This window comes from Delphinapterus leucas, chromosome 14 (assembly GCF_059928025.1).
Source record: "Delphinapterus leucas isolate spDelLeu-1000000601 "Yukka" chromosome 14, BTC_Dleu_Yukka2, whole genome shotgun sequence".
NCBI classification, from domain to species: Eukaryota; Metazoa; Chordata; class Mammalia; order Artiodactyla; family Monodontidae; genus Delphinapterus; species Delphinapterus leucas.
Genome location: NC_143142.1, coordinates 41,056,062 through 41,077,859, shown reverse-complemented (window position 1 = coordinate 41,077,859; position 21,798 = coordinate 41,056,062). Strand labels below are relative to the sequence as shown.

Genomic DNA, 21,798 nt, shown 5'->3' with positions numbered 1-21,798 from the left:
TCACCATCTCTCAAACTGAAAATATATGCACGATTCCTCCCTCATCTTAACAAACCTCCCTGCACCCCCTCCCGCTGCCCTGTGGCTGTCTTTCTCCTCCACCACCAGATTTCTGGAAAGAAGAGCTCTTGTTTTTCACTGCCTTTTCAACGTCATTCACACACTGACTCACTGAAATCTGGATCTCGCCAAATTCCATTCTAGTGATGGTGTGATGAAGATTCAGACACTCAGACCAAAGTCAGGAAGACCCTTGGATTCAGGCAAGGACTTTGGTAATGGGAACAACATAGTAAAAGAAAACAAAAAAGAAAATGTAGCTTACAAAAATTATGTGCCTCTTGTTGAAAAAATAAAAAATTTAAAAGCAGTTTGTATGTTTCTTGAGCCAAAACTGGTCTGAAAATGCCTAGACCCAGAGACGGCAATAAATAGTACACCTCAGTCGGGGAGGGGGGGAGGCGTCAGGGTCCACACATGTCCTTGACATTGACCCCAGGGACATAACAAGAGCTGTGGATGGAGACCCTGCCGTCCTGTAAGAGCATGGAGCCAGCTGGGAGAGAATCAGACAAAAGAGAAACAGCGGGACATCCTACCGCTCGTTCTCAAGAATCTCGCGTGAATGTTTATGTGTGCAAAGAAAAAAGGGAGGTCTCCTCCTCTAAGTATGTTCATGCCCATGCATCCCTCTTCTGCTCCCCTTCCTGTGTGTTCTCCAGTCCTCTCCTTGCTTTAGCTGAAAGAGCAAAAGCAGTCTCCTCTGCACAACATGACCCGCATCATTTACTACTGGCAGTTGTCTTCTCGCCTCTGTTGGATAAAGTCCCCAAAGTGAATGACAAACCAGGAAGTCCACCACTTCCCTGGGTCTGGAAAGAGGTATCTTCTTTGTAGTCAAGAAGATGGAAGGTTAAGACAACATCTCTCTCTCTTTCTTCCCAAGCAACTCATGCCTTTCTCCCTTGCCCCGCACACATATTCTCCAGGAGGCAACGTCAGTAAAGCTGAGTCCTTCCAACTAAGGCCTCAGCCTCTGTGCTGAGAATGCCAACCAGTGTCTGGCAATGCCCTTCCCACGCGGACTGGCGAGTGCGCTGAACCCATCAATCCATCTGTCATGAACCATGCAGCAGCCAGCGGATGGCCAGTATCAGACTTGTCACTATTGACCCAGCCTACCTTTGAACTTTTGACCTATAGGTAAAGAGCTTTATGTTGCAATAATAATGCCTGAAGTGTCTAGGGGCTCTCGAAATCCTTACTTTTTAAATGAATACCTTGTCATTACCATTTTACACATAGGGAAAGAGGGAAGGTCAAAGGCTTAATGCAAACTTGGTTTCCCACATATCAAGAAATAGAGTCTTAGCAATCGACAAACCCTGTGGCCTCTGGAAAGCTATTCATTCTAAGATTCAGTTTCCTCACCTGCTAGTAAGGATTATAGGGTGTTTGTGAGGATAAATGAAATAATACATATAAGATCATTGCACAGGGGGCTTCCCTGGTGGCAAAGTGGTTAAGAATCCGCCTGACAATGCAGGAGACACAGGCTTGAGTCCTGGTCTGGGAAGATCCCACATGCCGCGGAGCAACTAAGCACGTGCGCCACAACTACTGAGCCTGCGCTCTACACCCCGTGAGCCACAAGTACTGAGCCCGCGCACCTAGAGCTCGTGCTCCGCAACAAGAGAAGCCACTGCAACGAGAAGTCCGCGCACCGCAATGAAAAGTAGCCCCCACTCGCCATAACAAGAGAAAGCCCACGCGCAGCAACAAAGACCCAACGCAGCCAAAAATAAAGAAATTAAATGAAGAAATTAAAAAGAAAAAGATCATTGCACAGGACCCAGCTACACAGGGCTGCTGCATTGCACAACTCCACCAACGTGGTGTGGCCAGGCATATAAAACACAATATGTGCAAGGCCCCCTAGGGTTATTCAATCAACAGCCATGCTGGCCACAGTCTGACACATCATACTTTCTCTGTAGTGTTAGCCATCATTATTAGTTTGGAAGTTTTTCTTCTGGTAACAGCAGAGTAGGTGTTTCAGAACAATCCTCTCTCTGATCATAAGAAATATTGAAAAGAAACATCAGTTTAATGACGCTGACAAGTTGCCAAGGCAGTAAGAAATCACACTGTCAAATCCCAGAGAGGAAGGAAGCCCATTCAAGGCTGCCTTTCCCCTAGAATGGTGGTTCTCCAAATGTGGGCACTGAGTAAGCAGTAGCACCTGGGAACTTGTTAGAAATGCACATTCTCAGGCTCCACCCCAGATCCACTGAGTCAGAAACTCTGAAGTGAGACCCAGAAATCTGCTTCAACAAACCATCCAGTTGATTCTGATATACCCTAAAGTCTGAGAACCGTGGCCCATCAGGCACCTGTAATTCTGAAAGCACAGTTGAGAGACTGAGAACTGGGCAGGAATTCTGCCAGTCTCCAGGGTCTGGGGACTCAAAGCTTGGAGCTCAAGGCCTGCTGGGTAAGCACCCCAGGCAATTAGCTGGGAAACCAAAGGGCCATACCCAAGAAGTAAGAGTGAACTGGAAATATATGCATCTTCACAGGGGCTAACGTTTCGTATCATATCCATTCCTGATTGGATGAAGGACCTGGGATTGCTAGTGCCCTTAACCCAGCTCCTTTCCAGCAACAGTGACAAATCCTTTCTGAAGGAAAAAAACATTATCCAGTGTCTCAAATTTTCTCTGTCAAACACTCAATCAAAAATAAGTGAGCACTCACTTCCATCTTGCTCCTTATGCCATTCACTCTGGGAAGGCAGATTCTGTGTCAGAGGGCTCTCAAGCAGCTCTCTGGAGAGTCCACGCACTGAGAAACTGAGGCCTTGGCCTTCTACCCACAGCCACATGAATGCACCGATTTGGGAGGGGATCCCACAGTTCCAGCCAAGCCATGAGATGACTACAGCTTTAGCCGATACCTTGATACCACTCATGGAAGTGCCCTAACTAGAACCATCCACCTAAGCTGGCCCTGAATGTCTGACTCATAGACACTGTGTGATAACAAGCGTTGATTATTTTTATTTAAACACTAAGTACTCAATAAAAAAATAACTGGGCATACAAGAAGATAAGACTTGACAAACAACCAAGATTGTTCTAAATGGGTGATATAAACAAACCCATAGGCAATAGAGTATTTAGGGAGAATTTTCAAATAACTGTGCTTAATTTTTCAAAAATTATTACTGTTTCACTATAATTTCATGACCATCCACCTCAAATGGGTCACGAATACTGTATCCATGTATCCATACATGGCATATTGGTCAATTCAATCTCTTACTTTCTGTGACTAACAGATCTCCTCCACTCTCTTCCCCCACTCATAGCTTCCCCTTCACTTTCAGCCTATGATCTCATCCACTTCACACAGGAAATCGAGGCCATCCAACAAGAATGCATTGGCCTTCTGATCTACAAACCTACACCTGTGCTTCCCTCCCTCCTTTAAAGATGGAAAAGCTAAAGTCAATTCTTTGGCTACACTTTACCTGTGACCCCCTCCCATCCCCTTAGGAACCTCACACTTAACAATAATTCTTTCTCTTTGATATATTCAGACTCTTCTTCTCAAGCAAACCCTTCCCATTGGACTTGTTAAATCATCTTAAATCGCATTTAAAATTACTCTTCAACTTCAGTTCTGCCTCTCTTTTCTTCCCTTCACACTAAGTTCTAGAAGAATTTTTCTTAAACTTACTATTTCCTCTTTTAAACACCTTTCACGCAATACTCAACACACTCCCACAGGGTTTCTGCCCCGTCACCCCAGTGGTAATACTCTTGTCGAAGTCTCAGGGACTAAAGTCAGTGGATGAACACTTTTCAGCTCTCTTCTTCCCTGTCTTGGCAATGTTTCACAGAGTTGAGCACAACTCTCTTCTATAAGCCTTTCCTCCCGGCTTGCATGATATTCTCATGGTTTCCTTCCTATCTCTGTCATTTCTCATTGTTATTCTTTTTAACAGGCTCATATCCCTCTACCTGACCATTAAATGTTAGTGTTCTGCAGGTCTTGGTCTTTGGCTGTATTTTATATAAACTTTCCCCAAATAAGCTCATCCAAGCTTACATCTTCAATTATCATGTATACACAACTCATTTGCTAATTTATATATCTCTAGCCATGGAGAAGCTGGGGAGAGTATGCCCAGAACCTTCTCCCGAATTTTCTTATCAGGTAACTCACACTTTTCATGGAAAGGAAAGAGTAAGGGTGGGAAGACAGGCAGGAATATTGCTTTGACAGAAGCCCTCTCAAGGAAACATGAAGACAAGGGAATGGAGTTTTCACTAACAAACAGTGAAATAAAATTAATATGTAAATATTAGTGGGACCTTATTTTCACCTAAAAATTTGGTTATTTAAAAATGTGAGCCAGTGTAACTTTTTTTTCCTGGTTAGTGGGTTAATGTACTGTTTCTACAATTTCCTTTGTTTATCTTGCTCAACTGTCCTATTATTTAATTAATCGTTATGGTTGTGAATTAGCACTTTAGAGTTTGTCATTGAGAGGGTTTACTTCTCTGGTAAATGGAGTGTACTTAGATGCATACGCATCTGATGTTAATTTCCTGAAAGTTTTTTTTCTTAATATGACAACATTTGCCCCTGTGCTGGTTCAAGGCATTTGGTTAGATATACAGTGTTCATGCATTGTTTAGGGCTCTCGAAATATGAATATCATTGTACAAGTTAGAAATACTTTCAGCTGCAAGTAACAGAATATCCAACTAACAGTGGCTTAAATATTCAAGACGTTTAATTATCTCACGTACAGGAAGTTAAGATGTAGTTGCATGTTGATGTACTGATTCAACAAAGACATGAAGCATCCAACTTCTTCCTGTTCTTCTGTTTACCACATCTAAAGTGTTGACTTTTCATTCTCGGGCTTGTTAACTCACGGTTGCAAAATGGTCAGTATGGGTCCCAAACATCCTAACGATGTTCAAGGCAGGAAGAAGTGAAAGGTTCAACAACAGTGCACTTTCTCTTCAAACACTGTGCCTTCTATCAGGAAACAAATCCCTTCTCAAAGATATCTGGCACACTTACCAGTACGGTGTCACATGGCCCCTCCTGGCTGTAACAGAAGCTGAGAAATGGGAGTATGAGTGTTCTGACTAGCTTAGATTTAAGATTAAAGAGCTATGACTGGGCAGGTTACTGTACTGAATAAAATAGGAATCTCATCGGTAAAAAAGAAGGGAGACATTGGATGGGCAACTAACAATGTCTACCGTAGTACGTCTGACTCAAATCCATCCCTGAAATTGTTCATTATACTAACAAGCCTCATGAATTCTGCTGCTGGCAATAAATAGGGGAAATGGTAGAGTGAAGTCTTGGAGCCATAAGTAATAAGCTCATCTAGCACTTGCTCAAACCTGGCTAGTTGTGAAAGTGTCTCAGGGTAATAAGGACTATAGAATATCTGGGAGAAGGGAGAACAGACTGTGAGGACGGCAAGCCTGGCAGAGGGGGCTACATGGTTGAAGGGAGCCTCCAGCGATGGGTCGAGTAGGAGAGCCAGGGACGCAGAGTAGAGCAGAGCTGAGGGGCAGGGAGAGAGATGTGTAAGGAGCTGCATAGGGGGGGAAACAAATTCTCACTGGAGAATAAAGGGGAAAAGAGGGAAAACTGAGGCCTGAGGATGGAGCATTGGAATGCCTGGCTGCATACTCTGGATCTTATTCCTTAGGTAGAGAGGAGCCCCACACAGTTTTATGAGCAGAGTGACAAAATGATGAAAGCAGTACTTTAGAGAGATTAATTTGGTGGGAGGGAACAGGATAGATTAGAGGGAGAGAGACAAGTGGGGAAGCTATTGCAATGCCCAGGAGGTGTTGGGAGCCTCAATGAGGGCATTATCATTGGCTATAAAAATGGAGCAGAAAACGTGGGTATAAGGGACATTTTAACCTCATTTAGGGATATCCCCTCATAAAATACAATAGAGGCAATAGTGAAAAACACAGACCCTCGTAAGTGGCAGTAGTCAAACGTTTAGTCGCCATGCTCCCTATTTCAAGGGCTCACCTGTAAAAAAAACATTAATTTTAAATAATGAAGGGAACCATCAGGGGGTTTCACCAATAGTAATTTTTTAATTCTCAAGTCACTGCTCTTCTAGTTAGTTACTCATGGCCTGGTTTCGCAGAAACGGGCTGCAGGCATTCCAGGGAATGAAGAGTTGTTATAGGAAGAGCCAAGACTCCTCCAATTTCACCGCTCAGAGGGCATCTGTGTTCCCCCTCCCATGAGCAGGTGTTTCACCTTGAGGGGCGGTGGGTGGGGAGCAGCACAGGTGGCCTGTGTGGATCTGATGATAAATCAAAGCTCACACAGAAGCTGAGAACCTCACACCTCTCCCTGCTTTTGGTTCCACTTGGAAAAAGCCTGAGAAAGTATAGCCCTTTCAGTTGAAGATTCTAAGGGTGGTTAATGCCCACAGACACACAGCAGAATCACCACTCCCAGAAAGCCCATTGCCTGCAAGGTGCTGGGGGTTGGACGTTCTGTTACTTGCAACCAAAAGCATTCCTGACACAAGAGCCTTTGTTCTCCTTCTCCCACGGAATTCACACCACAGCTCAAGGGGACCTGAAGCAGAGGGCACGCCCCAGAGATCAGGTGATTAACGCATAAGTAAATTAGTTACAGGCACCTTCATCATTCCTATTCCAGGGTAGTAAGTAAACCATGGGCTCTGGAGCCAGACTGCTGCCACTTAACCGCTCAGTGACCTGAGGCTTCTTTATGCCAGAGTCTCCTCATCTGTAAAACAATAACAGTTCATACTCCATAGGTATGTTTTAAGGGCTCCATGAGATCATGACTATAAAGTGCTCAGCTCAATGCCTGCTACAGGGTTAGCACCCAATAAATGTTCGGCACCGTATTCTTTTACAGATGAGGAAACAGTAATCCGGAAAGGCTAGAGAATTGGCTCAAGGTCACACAGATAAATGCTGTGCGTGCTTATTTTCATGGACATGTCTTTTCTGAGCGGTATGTCAATAAGTCAGCAAATATTTATTAAGTGGCCATGAGGTTGAGTTCTGAACTAAACATTCAGAATTTATGCTCAAGGATGGGTACAGTTCTTATTCTAGTGAAATTTACTATCTGTCAAGGACGTTTCATTTTTCACAGTCAGCCCAGCTGCATACAAGGCTGGCCTTACAGATGACAGACGGAAGCCTCTGTGGTCCTGTTGGAAGGGTCCTAGGAAGGCCACTCGAACAGCACACGTCAATTGGCAGTGGGATAAACTCAATGTAACAGCTTTGTATTGGCCTGAGCTTTGTCTTCCTAGAGAATGGATTCGCCAAATCTACCCATTTTTCTCCCTCCTCCTTTGTAAGTCCTCTGCAGGAGAAATAGTTCCCCCATAGGCCCTTAACTGATGACTGAAGTGTCTCCAGCCAGTGCTAGCCCCTTGAGTGTAGCATTGCTTCTTATCACCTAGAATCTTTAAAACTGCAAAAATCCCTGGCTGATACCAATGACATATATTTTTAATAAATAGATAAATATTTATTTATTTTGACATGAAAGAAACACACACGTGTGTGTGTGTGTGTGTGTTTCTTTCATGTCAAGTGAGTTTCCTTGAATAGAGGAATGAGGTCTCCCTCTTGGGCAGCTAAGATAGTTTGGTCCTTAGGACAAAAGCAGCACCAACAAGAGCAAAAGGAAGAAGCAGGAGGCGGGTGGGATGCTCCGGTACCCTGTGGGTCCGGCCTGCACTCTCCTTTCTTACCAAGGAAGTCAAGCCTCTGCCTCTCTCTACAAGCCTTGGCCTTCCTCTACAGCTGCCACCAGGCTCTGTCCCCTGGGGCCACACACCACACAGCCAGTGGCAGAATAGGATACAGTCTTCCCAGGAGCCCTTTTCCTTGCAGAGCTGAGCACAAGCACGAGGCCCCCCCCCCTTCTCTTGAAAAGCTCTTCTACAAATCACCCACTAGAGACATACAGGGGGATGGAAACATTCACCATGTGGGGATATCATAAAAGTCTCAGAACTTTATAAGATTCTTACAGGTTATGGATCCCAATCTTTTCCTGATTTTGTTTCTGGAGAATGAGCTCATCAAGTAAAACTTCTCCTTCTGACCCTACTTTGAATGAGGCCAACTTATGTCCCCTCCCCCTCACAAAGGCAGCCCAGCCTTGCGGTCATAGCCAAAATTTGCCTTCTGAGTGACAACACCTGAAAACAAGGCCACTGCTCGTCCTGGAGCATGTGTCCCCTCGGACATTTCCTCCCTTCCCAGCGGTAGGAAGGGCCAAGCAGGCTGGCTCCAGGAACCCCAAACGTAGATAGCCTTGACAAGTTCATTCACATGCAGTTTTCCATGACTTTAAAAATATTTTAAAATATGATCATAAAATGATAGCAGTGACTTTAAAAACATTTCCCCTCCCCAAAGAAATTACATTCTGAGCACAATTATTTAACATATTTTGAAATTCTCTACCAATAGACATTCTCTACACGTGGGCTGGTTTGAGGGAAAGGTTTGTGCAGGCCCCGGGACAGGCATGATTGGCGACCTATTCATGCAAAGACCAGCACTCATGGCTGCCTCCGAGTGGCATAAAATGCCTGCCTGCCAGGCACCATCTAAGTGGATTTTACCAAAGTGCAACTCACCAAATAGCCTGACTGGAGAAAAAGAGGCACAGTGGAGACATGGGAGAAGCACCTGTTCCCACCTTCGGGAAAGCAATCACCTGGTTGGCTGCTGAGATGTGATACATGCCAGCCCTTCCTGTCGACGGCTATGCCGTGGTCGGAAACATGAGCTTCCACTGAGCCTGCCTCCAGGTTGCCAAAAGCCTGCACCTGACAAGCAACCGGGGGTGAGTCCTTCCGACAGCCAGCCGGAGCGAAAAGGAGAGACTGCGTTTGAGAACTAAGCCCGACCCTGTTGGTCCTTTGAGAACAAGGACCTGGGAAACCACTCCTGCTAGGAAAGACAGAAGGAGAGACAGAGCTCTGACCCCACTGGCTCTTCTGACGGGTCTAAAGGTCTCCCACCTTGTGATTCTGCAATACCTCTGCCAGCCCTGGCTCTGTAGGAAACAATTACATTTGAGAAAAATGGGCACAATAAAATCAGAATGTGTGCCTTTAAGGAAGAGTCCCTCAGATAAGGGTTGCTAAAGTTCCAAATATACAGCCCATAAAACACAGAGGATATTTGTACTGTGACTAAGGTTCAACACTGATCATCACTAAATGATCATCACTAACAAATCAACATGTGACATTAGCCAGAAGGGCTACTGGATGTTAAAGAAACTCAAAAATTCCAGGAAACAGCCACTTGAGGAGCCAACAGTTTAATTTAGTGTCACTCACAGGAAATAGACAATAGCGTTATTAAAATTGCAACAATGTAGCCATTTGCAATTCATTCACATTTCACATTAGATGCCCCTGCTCCTTCCAGCTAACGTTGACTATTACCAGTAAAATGCACAATAACAACCATTAATTGAGCATTTTCAGTGTGCCAGGCACTGTGCCCTGAGCTTCAGAAGCATTCTGTGACTTAACTATAATATGGAACACTTAAATAGATCTTGCTAATGTGCCAGATATCGTTCTCAGCATTTTATATGTCTGAACTTCCTTACTCCTCACAAAAACCCCGTGAGGTAAGTACTATTATTATCAGGTTTTACAGATGAGGAAACTGAGGCAAAGTGAGATTAAACAATTTTCCCAGGATTACATACTTAATTAAGAGGCAGGGCAAAAATTCAAAACCCATGCAGTCTGTTCCACAGTTCATGCTCTCAACTCTTATCTCATAATTGCATCTTCAAAATATCTCCAAGAAATATATGTTGCAATCCTCTCTCTTCATAAGTAAGGAAACAGATTTAGAGTGATTAAGTAACTTCTTTAATTGCACAGCCAGGAGGTGGCAGAGCCTGGACCAGAACACAGACCTTTCAGGTACCTAAAGCCTAGAGGCCAGAGGTTTCTGTTATTCCTTGTATCCATTGTGGTTCGTTGGCTCTGAGTATATAATCATTCTTCCTACTTGAACATCAGGTCAGTTTATTTGAATGGCTATTGGGTTCTAGACACAGTGCTGCCAAAGATTAGGTGGTCCCTCCCCTCTAAGAGCTTACACTCTAGCTGTGGAAGTGCTGATGCTGAAGCTGTCATTCAAGTATATGGAGAGGCTGAAAGAACAACCTCTTCCCCATGCTCTTTGTCACTTACAGACTCCTTGTGGTTGGTGTCTGTAACTATGGGTATAAAAAAGAACATTGATGATGTCCCTTACTCAGTCAAAAGTATCTCTCCTAACAAATCAATGCTTTTGTTGATGCTAATTACCAAATTCTCTAAGCCATCTCATGTTGCTTGAAGCTACTGTCAACATATTTTTGTGGCGGTCTCACTTTCTTCTGCCCATTCTGAGTGAAGGTCCTTCCGCATCTCCCCACTCTGGCCTTTATGGTTATGGCTGCGATGGGCCATTGAGTTGTGTTGCGTAAGGCGTCACTTCTAGAAGTGACCGTGCTCAGGACCTCAACAACAGAACTGAGGGACATTAACAAAATTTCTAAGGACACTAACAGTGTCTCACTGGGAACCTCGAGAATAACCTTCCTGAATCTGCCACTTATTGTCCATGGGATCTCTAGCTACCCAATTTCTGTTTCCTCTGGTATTATGTGGATAAAAATAGTTTCTCTCACTAGAGTTTTTGTGAGTATTAAATAAGCTAATACATGTAAAGCACTTAAAACAGTGCCTGGAGGGTTAATGCTCCATAAATGTTAGCTGGTACTGTTGCTTCTTCTCTTCCCCCTCCTCCTCCCTCCCCCTCTTCCCTCTCATCCTCCTCTTCCTTCTTCTTCTTTTTCTACTTCTTTTCTCCTTCTTTCCCTTCTTCTTCCTCTTCCACTTCCCCTTCTCCTTTTATTCTTCCCCCTCTTCCTCCTTCCACTTGTTTCATTATTGTCAGCATCATAATCATTTTTTTTTCTTCTATAGGAAATTTTCACAAGCTTATATAAGGGTTTGATATCATAATAGCTTTTTTCTTGAATTTTATTTTATTTATTTTTTTATACAGCAGGTTTTTATTAGTTATCCATTTTAGACATATTAGTGTATATATGTCAATCTCAATCTCCCAATTGATCCCACCACCACCCCACCCTGCCCTGGGCACTTTCCCCCCTTGGTGTCCATATGTTTGTTCTCTACATCTGTGTCTCTATTTCTGCCCTGCAAACTGGTTCATCTGTACCATTTTTCTAGGTTCCACATATATGCATTAATATATGATATTTTTCTCTTTCTGACTTGCTTCACTTTGTATGACTGTTTCCAGATCCATCCACGTCTCTACAAATGACCCAATTTCGTTCCTTTTTATGGCTGAGTAATATTCCATTGTAGATACGTACCACTTCTTCTTTATCCATTCATCTGTCAAGGGGCATTTAGGTTGCTTCCCTGACCTGGCTATTGTAAATAGTGCTGCAATGAACACTGGGGTGCATGTGTCTTTTTGAACTATGGTTTTCTCTGGGTATATGCCCAGTAGTGGGATTACTGGGTGATATGGTAATTCTATTTTTAGTTTTTTAAGGAACCTCCATACTGTTCTCCATAGTGGCTGTATCAAATTACATTCCCACCAACAGTGCAGGAGGGTTCCCTTTTCTCCACACCCTCTCCAGCATTTGTTATTTGTAGATTTTCTGATGATGCCCGTTCTAACTGATGTGAGGTGATACCTCATTGTAGTTTTGATTTGCATTTCTCTAATAATTAGTGATGCTCAGCAGCTTGTCATGTGATTCTTGGCCATCTGTAGGTCTTCTTTGGAGAAATGTCTATTTAGGTCTTATGCCCAGTTTTGGATTGGGTTGTTTGTTTCCTTCTCTGATTGCCGTGGCTAGGACTTCCAAAACTATGTTGAAGAATAGTGGTAAGAGTGGACATCCTTGTCTTGTTCCTGATCTTAGAGGAAATGCTTTCAGTTTTTCACCATTTAGAATGATGTTTGCTGTGGGTCTGCGTATATGACCTTTATTATGTTGAGGTAGGTTCCCTCTATACCCACTTTCTAGAGAGTTTTTATCGTAAGTCGGTGTTGAATTTTGTCAAAACCTTTTTCTGCATCTATTGAGATGATCATATGGATTTTATTTTTCAATTTGTTAATATGGTGTATCACATTGATTGATTTGCATATATTGAAGAATCCTTGCAACCCTGGGATAAGTCCCACTTGATCATGGTGTATGATCCTTTTAATGTGTTGTTCGAATCTGTTTGCTAGTATTTTGTCGAGGATTTTTGCATCTATATTCATTAGTGAAACTGGTCTGTAATTTTCTTTTTTGGTGGTATCTTTGTCTGCTTTTGGTATCAGGGTGATGGTGGCCTCACAGAATAGTTTGGAAGTGTTCCTTCCTCTGAATTTTTTTGGAAGAGTTTGAGAAGGATGGGTGTTAGCTCTTCTCTAAATGTTTGATAGAATTCACCTGTGAAGACATTTGGTCCTGGGCTTTTGTTTGTTGGAAGATTTTTAATCACAGTCTCAATTTCATTACTTTTGATTGGCCTGTTCATATTTTCTATTTCTTCCTGGTTCAGTCTTGGAAGGTTATACCTTGCTAAGAATTTGTCCATTTCTTCCAGGTTGTCCATTTTCTTGGCATAGAGTTACTTGTAGTCTCTTAGGATGCTGTGTATTTCTGCAGTGTCTGTTGTAACTTCTCCTTTTTCATGTCTAATTTTATTGATTTGAGTCCTTTCCCTCTTTTTCTCGCTCAGTCTGGCTAATGGTTTATCAATTTTGTTTATCTTCTCAAAGAACCAGCTTTCAGTTTTATTGATCTTTGCTGTTGTTTTCTTTGTTTCTATTTCTCTATTTTTGCTCTGATCTTTATGACTTCTTCCCTTCTACTAACTTTGGGTTTTGTTTGTTCTTCTTTCTCTAGTTCCTTTAGGTGTAAGGTTAGGTTGTTTATTTGAAATTTTTCTTGTTTCTTGAGGTAGGCTTGTACTGCTATAAACTTCCCTCTTAGAACTGCTTTTGCTTCATCCCATAGGTTTTGGATCGTTGTGTTTTCATTGTCATTTGTCTCTAGGTATTTTTTGATTTCCTCTTTGATTTCTTCAGTCATCTCTTGGTTATTTAGTAATATATTGTTTGGCCTCCATGTGTTTGTATTTTTTACAGATTTTTTCCTGTAATTGATAACTAGTCTCATAGCATTCCGGTCGGAAAAAATACTTGATACGATTTCAATTTTCTTAAATTTACCAAGGCTAGATTTGTGACCCAAGATATGATCTATCCTGGAGAATGTTCCATGAGCACTTGAGAAGAAAGTGCATTCTGTTGTTTTTGGATGGAATGTCCTATAAATATCAATTAAATCTATCTGGCCTATTGTGTCATTTAAAGCTTGTGTTTCTTTATTAATTTTCTGTTGGAATGATCTGTCCATTGGTGTAAGTGAGGTGTTAAAGTCCCCCCTATTATTGTGTTACTGTCGATTTCCTCTTTTATAGCTGTTAGCATTTGTCTTATGTATTGAGGTGCTCCTATGTTGGGTGCATATATATTTATAATTGTTATATCTTCTCCTTGGATTGATCCCTTGATCATTATGTAGTGTCCTTCTTTTTCTCTTATAATAGTCTTTATTTTAAAGTCTATTTTGTCTGATAGGAGACTTGCTCCTCCAGCTTTCTTTTGATTTCCATTTGCATGGAATACCTTTTTCCATCCCCTCACTTTCAGTCTGTATGTGTCCCTAGGTCTGAAGTGGGTCTCCTGTAGACAGCATATATATGGGTTTTGTTTTTGTATACATCCAGCGAGCCTGTGTCTTTTGGTTGGAGCATTTAATCTATTCAAGTTTAAGGTAATTATCTAGATGTATGTTCCTATTACCATTTTCTCAATTGTTATGGGTGTGCTTTTGTAGGCCCTTTTCTTCCTTTGTGTTTCCCACTTAGAGAAGTTCCTTTAGCATTTGTTGTAGAGCTGGTTTGGTGGTGCTGAATTCATTTAGTTTTTGCTTGTCTGTAAAGCTTTTGATTTCTCCATCAAATCTGAATGAGATCCTTGCTGGGTAGAGTAATCTTGGTTGTAGGTTCTTCCCTTTCATCACTTTAAATATATCATGCCACTCCCTTCTGGTTTGTAGAGCTTCTGCTGAGAAATCAGCTGTTAACCTTATGGGAGTTCCCTTGTATGTTATTTGTCATTTTTCCCTTGTTGCTTTCAATAATTTTTCTTTGTCTTTAATTTTTGTCAATTTGATTACTATGTGTCTCAGCATGTTTCTCCTTGCGTTTATCCTGCCTGGGACTCTCTGCGCTTCCTGGACTTGGGTGGCTATTTCCTTCCCCATGTTAGGGAGGTTTTTGACTATAATCTCTTCAAATATTTTCTCGGGTCCTTTCTCTCTCTCTTCTCCTTCTGGGACCCCTATAATGCGAATGTTGTTATGTTTAATGTTGTCCCAGATGTGTTTTAGGCTGTCTTCATTTCTTTTCATTCTTTTTTCTTTATTCTGTTCTGCAGCAGTGAATTCCACCATTCTGTCTTCCAGGTCACTTTTCCGTTCTTCTGCCTCAGTTATTCTGCTATTGATTCCTTCTAGTGTAGTTTTCATTTCAGTTATTGTATTGTACACCTCTGTTTGTTTATTCTTTAAGTCTTCTAGGTGTTTGTTCTTTAATTCTTCTAGGTCTTTGTTAAACATTTCTTGCATCTTCTCAATCTTTGCCTCCATTCTTGTTCCAAGGTTCTGTATCATCTTCACTGTCATTATTCTGAATTCTTTTTCTGGAAGGTTGCCTATCTCTACTTCATTTAGTTGTTTTTTGGGGGTTTTATCTTGTTCCTTCATCTGGTACATATCCCTGTGCCTTTTCATCTTGTCTATCTTTCTGTGAATGTGGCTTTTGTTCCACAGGCTGCAGGATTGTAGTTCTTCTTGCTTCTGCTCATCATCATTATTATTATTACTATTTATTATAATCAAATTCAGTGTTGGCTAGGAGTTTCCTTTTTCTTAACAGTTGATAGTACACTGGTAGTTCTGTCTTTCAAGTGGAGAAAGAACATGCTGGTCCTCAATTTTATTTTCATCAACTCTTAGCATACCTGAGCAGAATTTAATTTTAAAAATATTCTTATATTTTACATTGTCTAAGTAATCATTGGTCTGAATAATATTTGACTATATTCCATAACACCTCAGTAGTGTAAATGGATCTAAAAGGACTCCTGAACTGTGTTTTTTTTTGTGGAAATATGATCTTTAACTAAAAGAAATACAGAGAAATTCAAACTTGCCAAAAGGCAAAATAAATGGCCTGTCTTTCATTTAAAACTCTAGATTCCCATAAATCTTCTGAAATCAGAAAAAAAAATGGGTTGAGAAGGTGTGTTATTGTTGGCATTGTTGAGTGTGTTGATATATTCAGGAGCTGAGCAGAAAAGGTTAAAGTCACCCAACCCAGTAGCATCTATCAATCTCTGTTCATGTGTGAGCAAGTGTCAAAATTAGCTGCTATCCGGTTTTGAACTAGATGTTTTTCTTTGATCCTCTCATTAAGGTCTTTCTCTTTGGCCACCCTGTGTTTACTGAAAAGCCTTTGGTTCTTACTGAGCTACATTAACTTTATTACTTCATCCCCCATGACTCCAGGCTGTGTTCTAAACCACAAACCCATTGTTTCACATCGTGAAAAATGTTCTTGACTATCACAACCTGAGGTAAGAGAGAGGCTTAATATCATCTTGATATGATAGCACCTGATAAAGATGCCACTAGTATGTATCAATACTAGAAAAGTAGCAAATGCACCATGGTTGTGGTTCTTTTGTTTTCTAAATTAATTGACCGGCAAAAAGGACTACAATATTGGACTCTAAATCAAAAGGAGGTATCTCTAAGAGGTTAGGGACAGCACAGCTTCTGGTAACAGGGAGCCTGAAGAGAAATAAGTGACAAACCTCTAGGAGGTCAGACTGAGCCTCACTGAATGGGACTCAGCAACGAAGGAGAAGAAGAAGAATATATCACTTACCTATAGCTTAGTAACAAATTACCCCAAGAGTTAATGACTTAAAACAACAGATCTGGGATGATGGTTTGTGACCATGCACTTACATGGCCCTAAGAGTGAGTGCCTCCTTAAATTTTGTACCCTAGGCTTGCCTCACCCTGGCCCTGGCTGTCTAACACAACAAAAAATATTTATAATCTCTCACAGTTTCACTGGGAGCAACTCAGCTGGATGGTTTTCACTCAGGGTCTCTCATGAAGTTGTAGTCAAGATGTCAACTGGAATTGCAGTTATCTGAAGGCTTGACTGGGGCTGGAAGAGCTCTTCCAAAGTGGCTCCCTCCCATGGCTGGCAAGTAAGTGGCAGCCGTTGGCAGGAGGCCTCAGTTCTCTCCCCTTGGGGCTCTGCATAATCTGTTGGGTGTCCTCGTAATATGCCAGCTGAGTGAGCCAAGAAGGAAGGTGGAAGCCACGAGGTCTTTCATCATCTATGCTCATAAATTACACACCATCATTTCCACCATATTCTTTTGGCCACATAGGCCAACGCTGATGCAATGTAGGAGGGGATTACGCAAAGGTGTGAATAATGGATCCTTGGCAGCTATTCTGAAGGCTGCCTACTTTATAAAGAAAGAGGAAGAGGAGAGAAAGGGGAAGAAAAATGCTTAACTGAGAATCTTGCTTTATAAGGATGGCTTTGGCTTGAGCTTTTGGATAAAGATTAAGTCAAAATAGCAAACTGTGGAGGAGAACTAGGACTGGCTATATTATTGAATAATCCAACTCCTTATACTCAACAGCTGTGTATATGTGTAGGGAGTGCTGATTGGTGGGAGGGCTGAGCACAAAAGCTTCATCCCAGACACAGCCTTTCCATCATGTGTCCACCTAGGAAGGATGCCAGTCCATAAAATCCCAGCTAGTGTGGTACTGAATGATATGGGCAGTAGAGGGGATATAATAAAGTCTCTTAAAAGATAGCTTATTCCATTTAGAGTGGCTTTGTTCACAGTCTCTAGGGCTTCATTTACTTATTCCTGGGTGATCTGTGCTTAAATCCAGTCTCTGTGATGGAATGATATCCTTGTTCTTCACTTGAGTTAAATACAAAGTTAGCATAAATAAGTACCACAAATTTTCCTATTCCCCCAAAGATTAATTCGATTATTTCTAAAAAGAAGCCCTTTTTGATTTTTTTCAATTCAACACTTTCTATCAGTAAGGAGAACAGAGGCAAGCAGATCATACTACTCTCTTTCTTGTGTGGTCAACATCTCTCCCTCAAACACCAAACCTTCCAGAAACTACGTGGTACCTTCAGCCAAACAACGACCCTGAAGTTAACACATGGATCTTTCTTTTCACCCAAGAGGGCAATGATTTTTTCAATGCAGAGAATGCTGTGCGCCAGGGACTTCACTCCCAAAGACTCACCTCGTCTCCAGCTCCTGCTCTCCTTCTCCTCTACTGATGGTCACCAGCCACCCTGACGGGGGACCTGCCCTCACACCCGGCACTGCCCCTGGCTGACGCTCCCTGGAGGCCCTCTGTAAGAACGAAGGGAATGTGTCGTCTTTAATACTGAGATTGTCCATCAGAACCAAGCATCAGTGTGCAGACACCCTTCCCTGCTCTTTTGTCCCTGTGTCTTATCATGACTCTCCAGCAGGGCCTTTGATTTCCACACCTCACTGGGGGTGTCTGGGCTATTTTTAGCTTGCACCTCTGTTTGCAAAGATATGTATCCAATTCCGCACACAATGAAAGAATAACAACAACATGAATTACAAATGTTATGATGCATTATGCTTTGATTAAATAAGAAATGTGATCGGCTGAGGCCAAAATGATAGAACTAGAATCCCGTCAAGAGAAAAGATGAATGAACAGAACTACAGTGACATCTGCTGGTCCCTCCCATAGAGTTGTTGGTTTAAGTGTCACCAGAAGTGGGTGGTGGAAGGAAATAATAATGATGATAATCTCGTGCTTTAAAAATAAATCGTTAAGATGTGCTTTTATGCAAAGATGTGTTAAGTTCAGCTGTTTTAATCTGTAGGTTGTAAATGAGAAAACAAAAGTCTTTGGAATAGACGGTGAAAATTGTTTACTCTGCAACTGCTCATGACAGGAATGGAGAAGGCCACTCGTGTCATCATTTCAGCACACGATCCCTCACACCCACACGCCGTGGCAGGTCGACTTGTCAGTCTGGACAAGAAGGTAAGTATGCAAAACAACAGGGTTCTACTCAGAAGTATCTCCAAGTCTTAAAATACTGGCTTCCTCTTCAGATGTTCCAGGAGAAGCTGAGGCTCCAGGGCACATGAATGACCCTCCCTGCCCACATGTACACCATGTTGCACGGTTTCTCTGTCAAGAAATGTCCACAGCTGCAATGCTGAGGCACATTAGAAAAACATTAAGATGTAATCAGGCACTCCCTGGGGGCCGGGGCTTCGGGGGAATCAATAAACTTTGCCACCCTGTTGGCTTCCACTCGGGCAAATATTCAATCATCAATGTTCGCTGCCCTCTTTGCCAAAAAAATGAAGCGAGAGCCTGCTCTGAGGTCCAGCGTCCTGCACACAAAATGCCCAAAGCTGCCTCCTTGGAGCCTAAGTCTCAGCGAAGCTCTCCCTTGAGCGTTTCTCAGCCCGTGTCTTTTGTAGACAGGGCAGGGTTTTTGTTGGACCCCCAAAGCAGTGTCACAAAGGGGGCCGTCATCTGCACTCTGGATAGTGACCATTCTGTTTTCAATGAAATACAAACCCACATGGATATTTTTTCCCTAAGCACAGCCCTAAATGCCTTCAGTGTACGGTGTCTACAACAACAGACTGTAAAGCTTTGCTAACAGCCTTACTTACCCCCCAAATTAGGAGAGATTATGTTTTTCAGAAATTATCCAAATCATTTTAAAATGGCCTGCATATACCTTAGTTTTGGGGGCCCGCATGACAAAAGATGAACACTGCGTTAGGAACAAAGGAACTTTTCGCTTCTGTCTCGTGCTTGGGCTCTGAGTGCGGAGGCATGGCTGTCATTGTGCTGTGCTAAAAGCATCCTTATCCCGCATCTGAATAAAGGACAAAGAGGCCCCCATCCAGGCAGCATGTGGGGATGTGCACATCTAACAACAACCGTATATTGTGTGGAAGTACAAGTGTGGACAGTCTGCACTTCTTAGAAGCTGAGCCGCGTTACAGCTATCGGGGTTCCTTTTAATGACTCTGAGGGACAATGCATCACCTACAAGTCTAAAGCACATTCGATAAAACATCGTGGAGCCGGTGCCTGTGGAATTCATTTTCCAGAGACAGCCAGGCTTGGGGATTTGGTTTCCAAGTTTTTTGTTTTTTTTTTTCTTTTTTTGTGTGTGTTTAAACTGCAAAGCTACTTTCTTCCCCCCTCTATCATCTTTCGGCCCTGGTTGAGTCTGCACAATTCATCACTGTTTCAGCAGGTTTTCTACAAGGGAAGATTACTAAACCAATTGATTATAAATTGATTATCATAATAGTCACATTCTATTTGCAGTGATTCCTGAAAGCAAGGTATGCCCCGGGTCATTCTCAACAGTCAGGGATTTGCAGACCCGGAGCCAGGCTGGGGCATCCCCAGGGACCCATCCATGTTGCCCTGACGGTGCCACATGCATTATTCCCACAAATAATGCTAAGGGAGGAAGTACCGGGTGGAACTGAGCGTATCCTTTCCTGTAGTTTCTTCCGTTCGCGAGAAGTCGGGTGCTTCTATTTTCTGAATAACTCCTTTTCTGTGAGAAGAGGAGGAGCTCTTTTCCAGAATCCTTCTCTACCTTCCTGTGGCCACAGACTCCAGGTGCTTTGGACTCAGGGGACTACGGTCATGGTCCTATCTCCTGACACATGCTTCAGCTTATGACTCAAACTCCGTTGCTGTTAAAGAGCAACATTGTCACATGCATTCATGCAGCCCTGCGTTGTGTCATCAAAAGCCCTTTCCTGGGTGCCCTCCATACCTTAGTCCCTTGTTCAGGTCCTGGGGACACAATAGTGCACAAGGGGTGCCCTCGGGCTCATGGGGCAGAAAGACAATTATCTCGACCAGACACCAGGATGTCATTTGTGCTGTGACAGCACAGAAAAGGGGGGCAGGAGTTAGGGAAAGCTTCCCAGAGGAAGGGATATTTGAGCTGACTTTTCAAGGATGTGGAGTTAACTGGGTACAGATGGGACAGTACGTTCCAGGCAGAGGGAGCATCAGAGAGGAATGAAACCAGAGCTAAGTTCAAATAAACAGTTGTTCCCAAGTGGCCGGAGGGAAGGTGTATGTATGGGGAATCTGGCAGTGATGAGGGGAGTGTCAGGAAACAGGAAAACCCCCATATGTGGGATTGTTGGTCCTCAAAGGTGTAGCTTCATGGCACACTTTAGTTAACGTTTGTTGAGCACCTACTGTGTACAGGGAATGGTCCTACATGCTAGGCAGGATTGGGAGGAAAACCATCTCTGGTCTCAATAACGAACACACATTGAGTGCCCACTGCATACCAGACCAGTGGTCCTTTTGCTGTTCTATTGAACCCTCACAACAAGACTGCAAAGTAGGTACTGTCATCCCAGTTTTGCAAATGAGGAAACTTGAGCCCTGAGGGGCAAAAATGACGTGTCCAAGATCAAACATGTGGTTTGCAACTCAGCTGGGCTACAACTACAGATAAGTCACAAGAAGCTTGTGAGCAAAAGTTTCCAGTGACACAAAACCACAGAGGAGAGGGAGGGGAATGCAAATATTTGGGAAAGATACTCCCCCCGGTCAAGTCAACATATCCCGTTGTACCGTAAAGGAGCCCTGGGCTCAGACTTTCCGGAAACCCCTGTGTGGATTCTCCAGGCAGAATCCACAGGAGAGCTCTACAGAGATGGCTTCTTTTCCTGTAACCCCTTCTCTCCACCCCAAGCCACTCTGCCTTTGGAACACCTCCCTCTCTCCTGATGTAGCCCCACCTCTGACCTATCAGCTGCTGTGTAAGGCGTAAGCCCCCTCTTGGGCACCGTAAATTCCCCCGGCCTCTGGCATGGGTGGCAATTCCCACCAATTCCCACTTCAGACATTTCTCAGGTTGGTCAGAGGGAAGCAGAAAGATTCATAGCCAAGAGAAGGAGAGACTATTGGGATGATTCTCAACATGGGGCTGTGGTTTCCTTTATAGAACTTTTATTTAGTATCAGTTCGCGCTGGTTACTTTTCAAAATATTAAAATCCATAAGTAAACATCTTACCCTGTTAAGGTTAGTCTCCTGCCAGGAGCCCTTATCAGGCTTATAAATTCTATTTTTATCTCCCCCACCTGCTCCCCACTATTCTCTTAAGCTGACACCAGAAGGTCCAATAACCAGTCACCCAATTCCTCGGTTACAGCCTCTCCAACAAGGGGAGCGGGTAGTCTCACTAACACAGAAAGCAAAGAAGAGGAAAGAATGATCAAGGGCTTCTTAAAGCAACTAAAAGTGGCAAAGCCTGCTTAGAAACAGAATGCTTATGGAGACATAAGAAACAGCACGTTTGAGGGTAGACCTTCAAGATGGCAGAAGAGTAAGACATGGAGATCACCTTCCTCCCCACAAATACATCAGAAATCCGTCTACATGTGGAACAACTCCTACAGAACACCTACTGAAT

General features: G+C 42.9%; 1 protein-coding gene and 1 long non-coding RNA gene across 4 annotated transcripts in view; both read right to left on the bottom strand.

Annotated features, from left to right (window-relative positions):
• Positions 1 to 21,798, bottom strand: part of LOC111181481 (uncharacterized) — a 544,017-nt gene that overhangs the window by 174,334 nt on the left and 347,885 nt on the right. The gene's annotated exons all lie outside the window — the stretch shown is intronic.
• On the bottom strand, positions 465 to 17,726 carry LOC149747613 (uncharacterized). The gene is given in 5 exon segments (XM_089895376.1): positions 465 to 556; positions 8,047 to 8,127; positions 8,788 to 9,079; positions 10,477 to 10,618; positions 17,566 to 17,726. Coding segments are annotated over 5 exon segments (768 nt in total).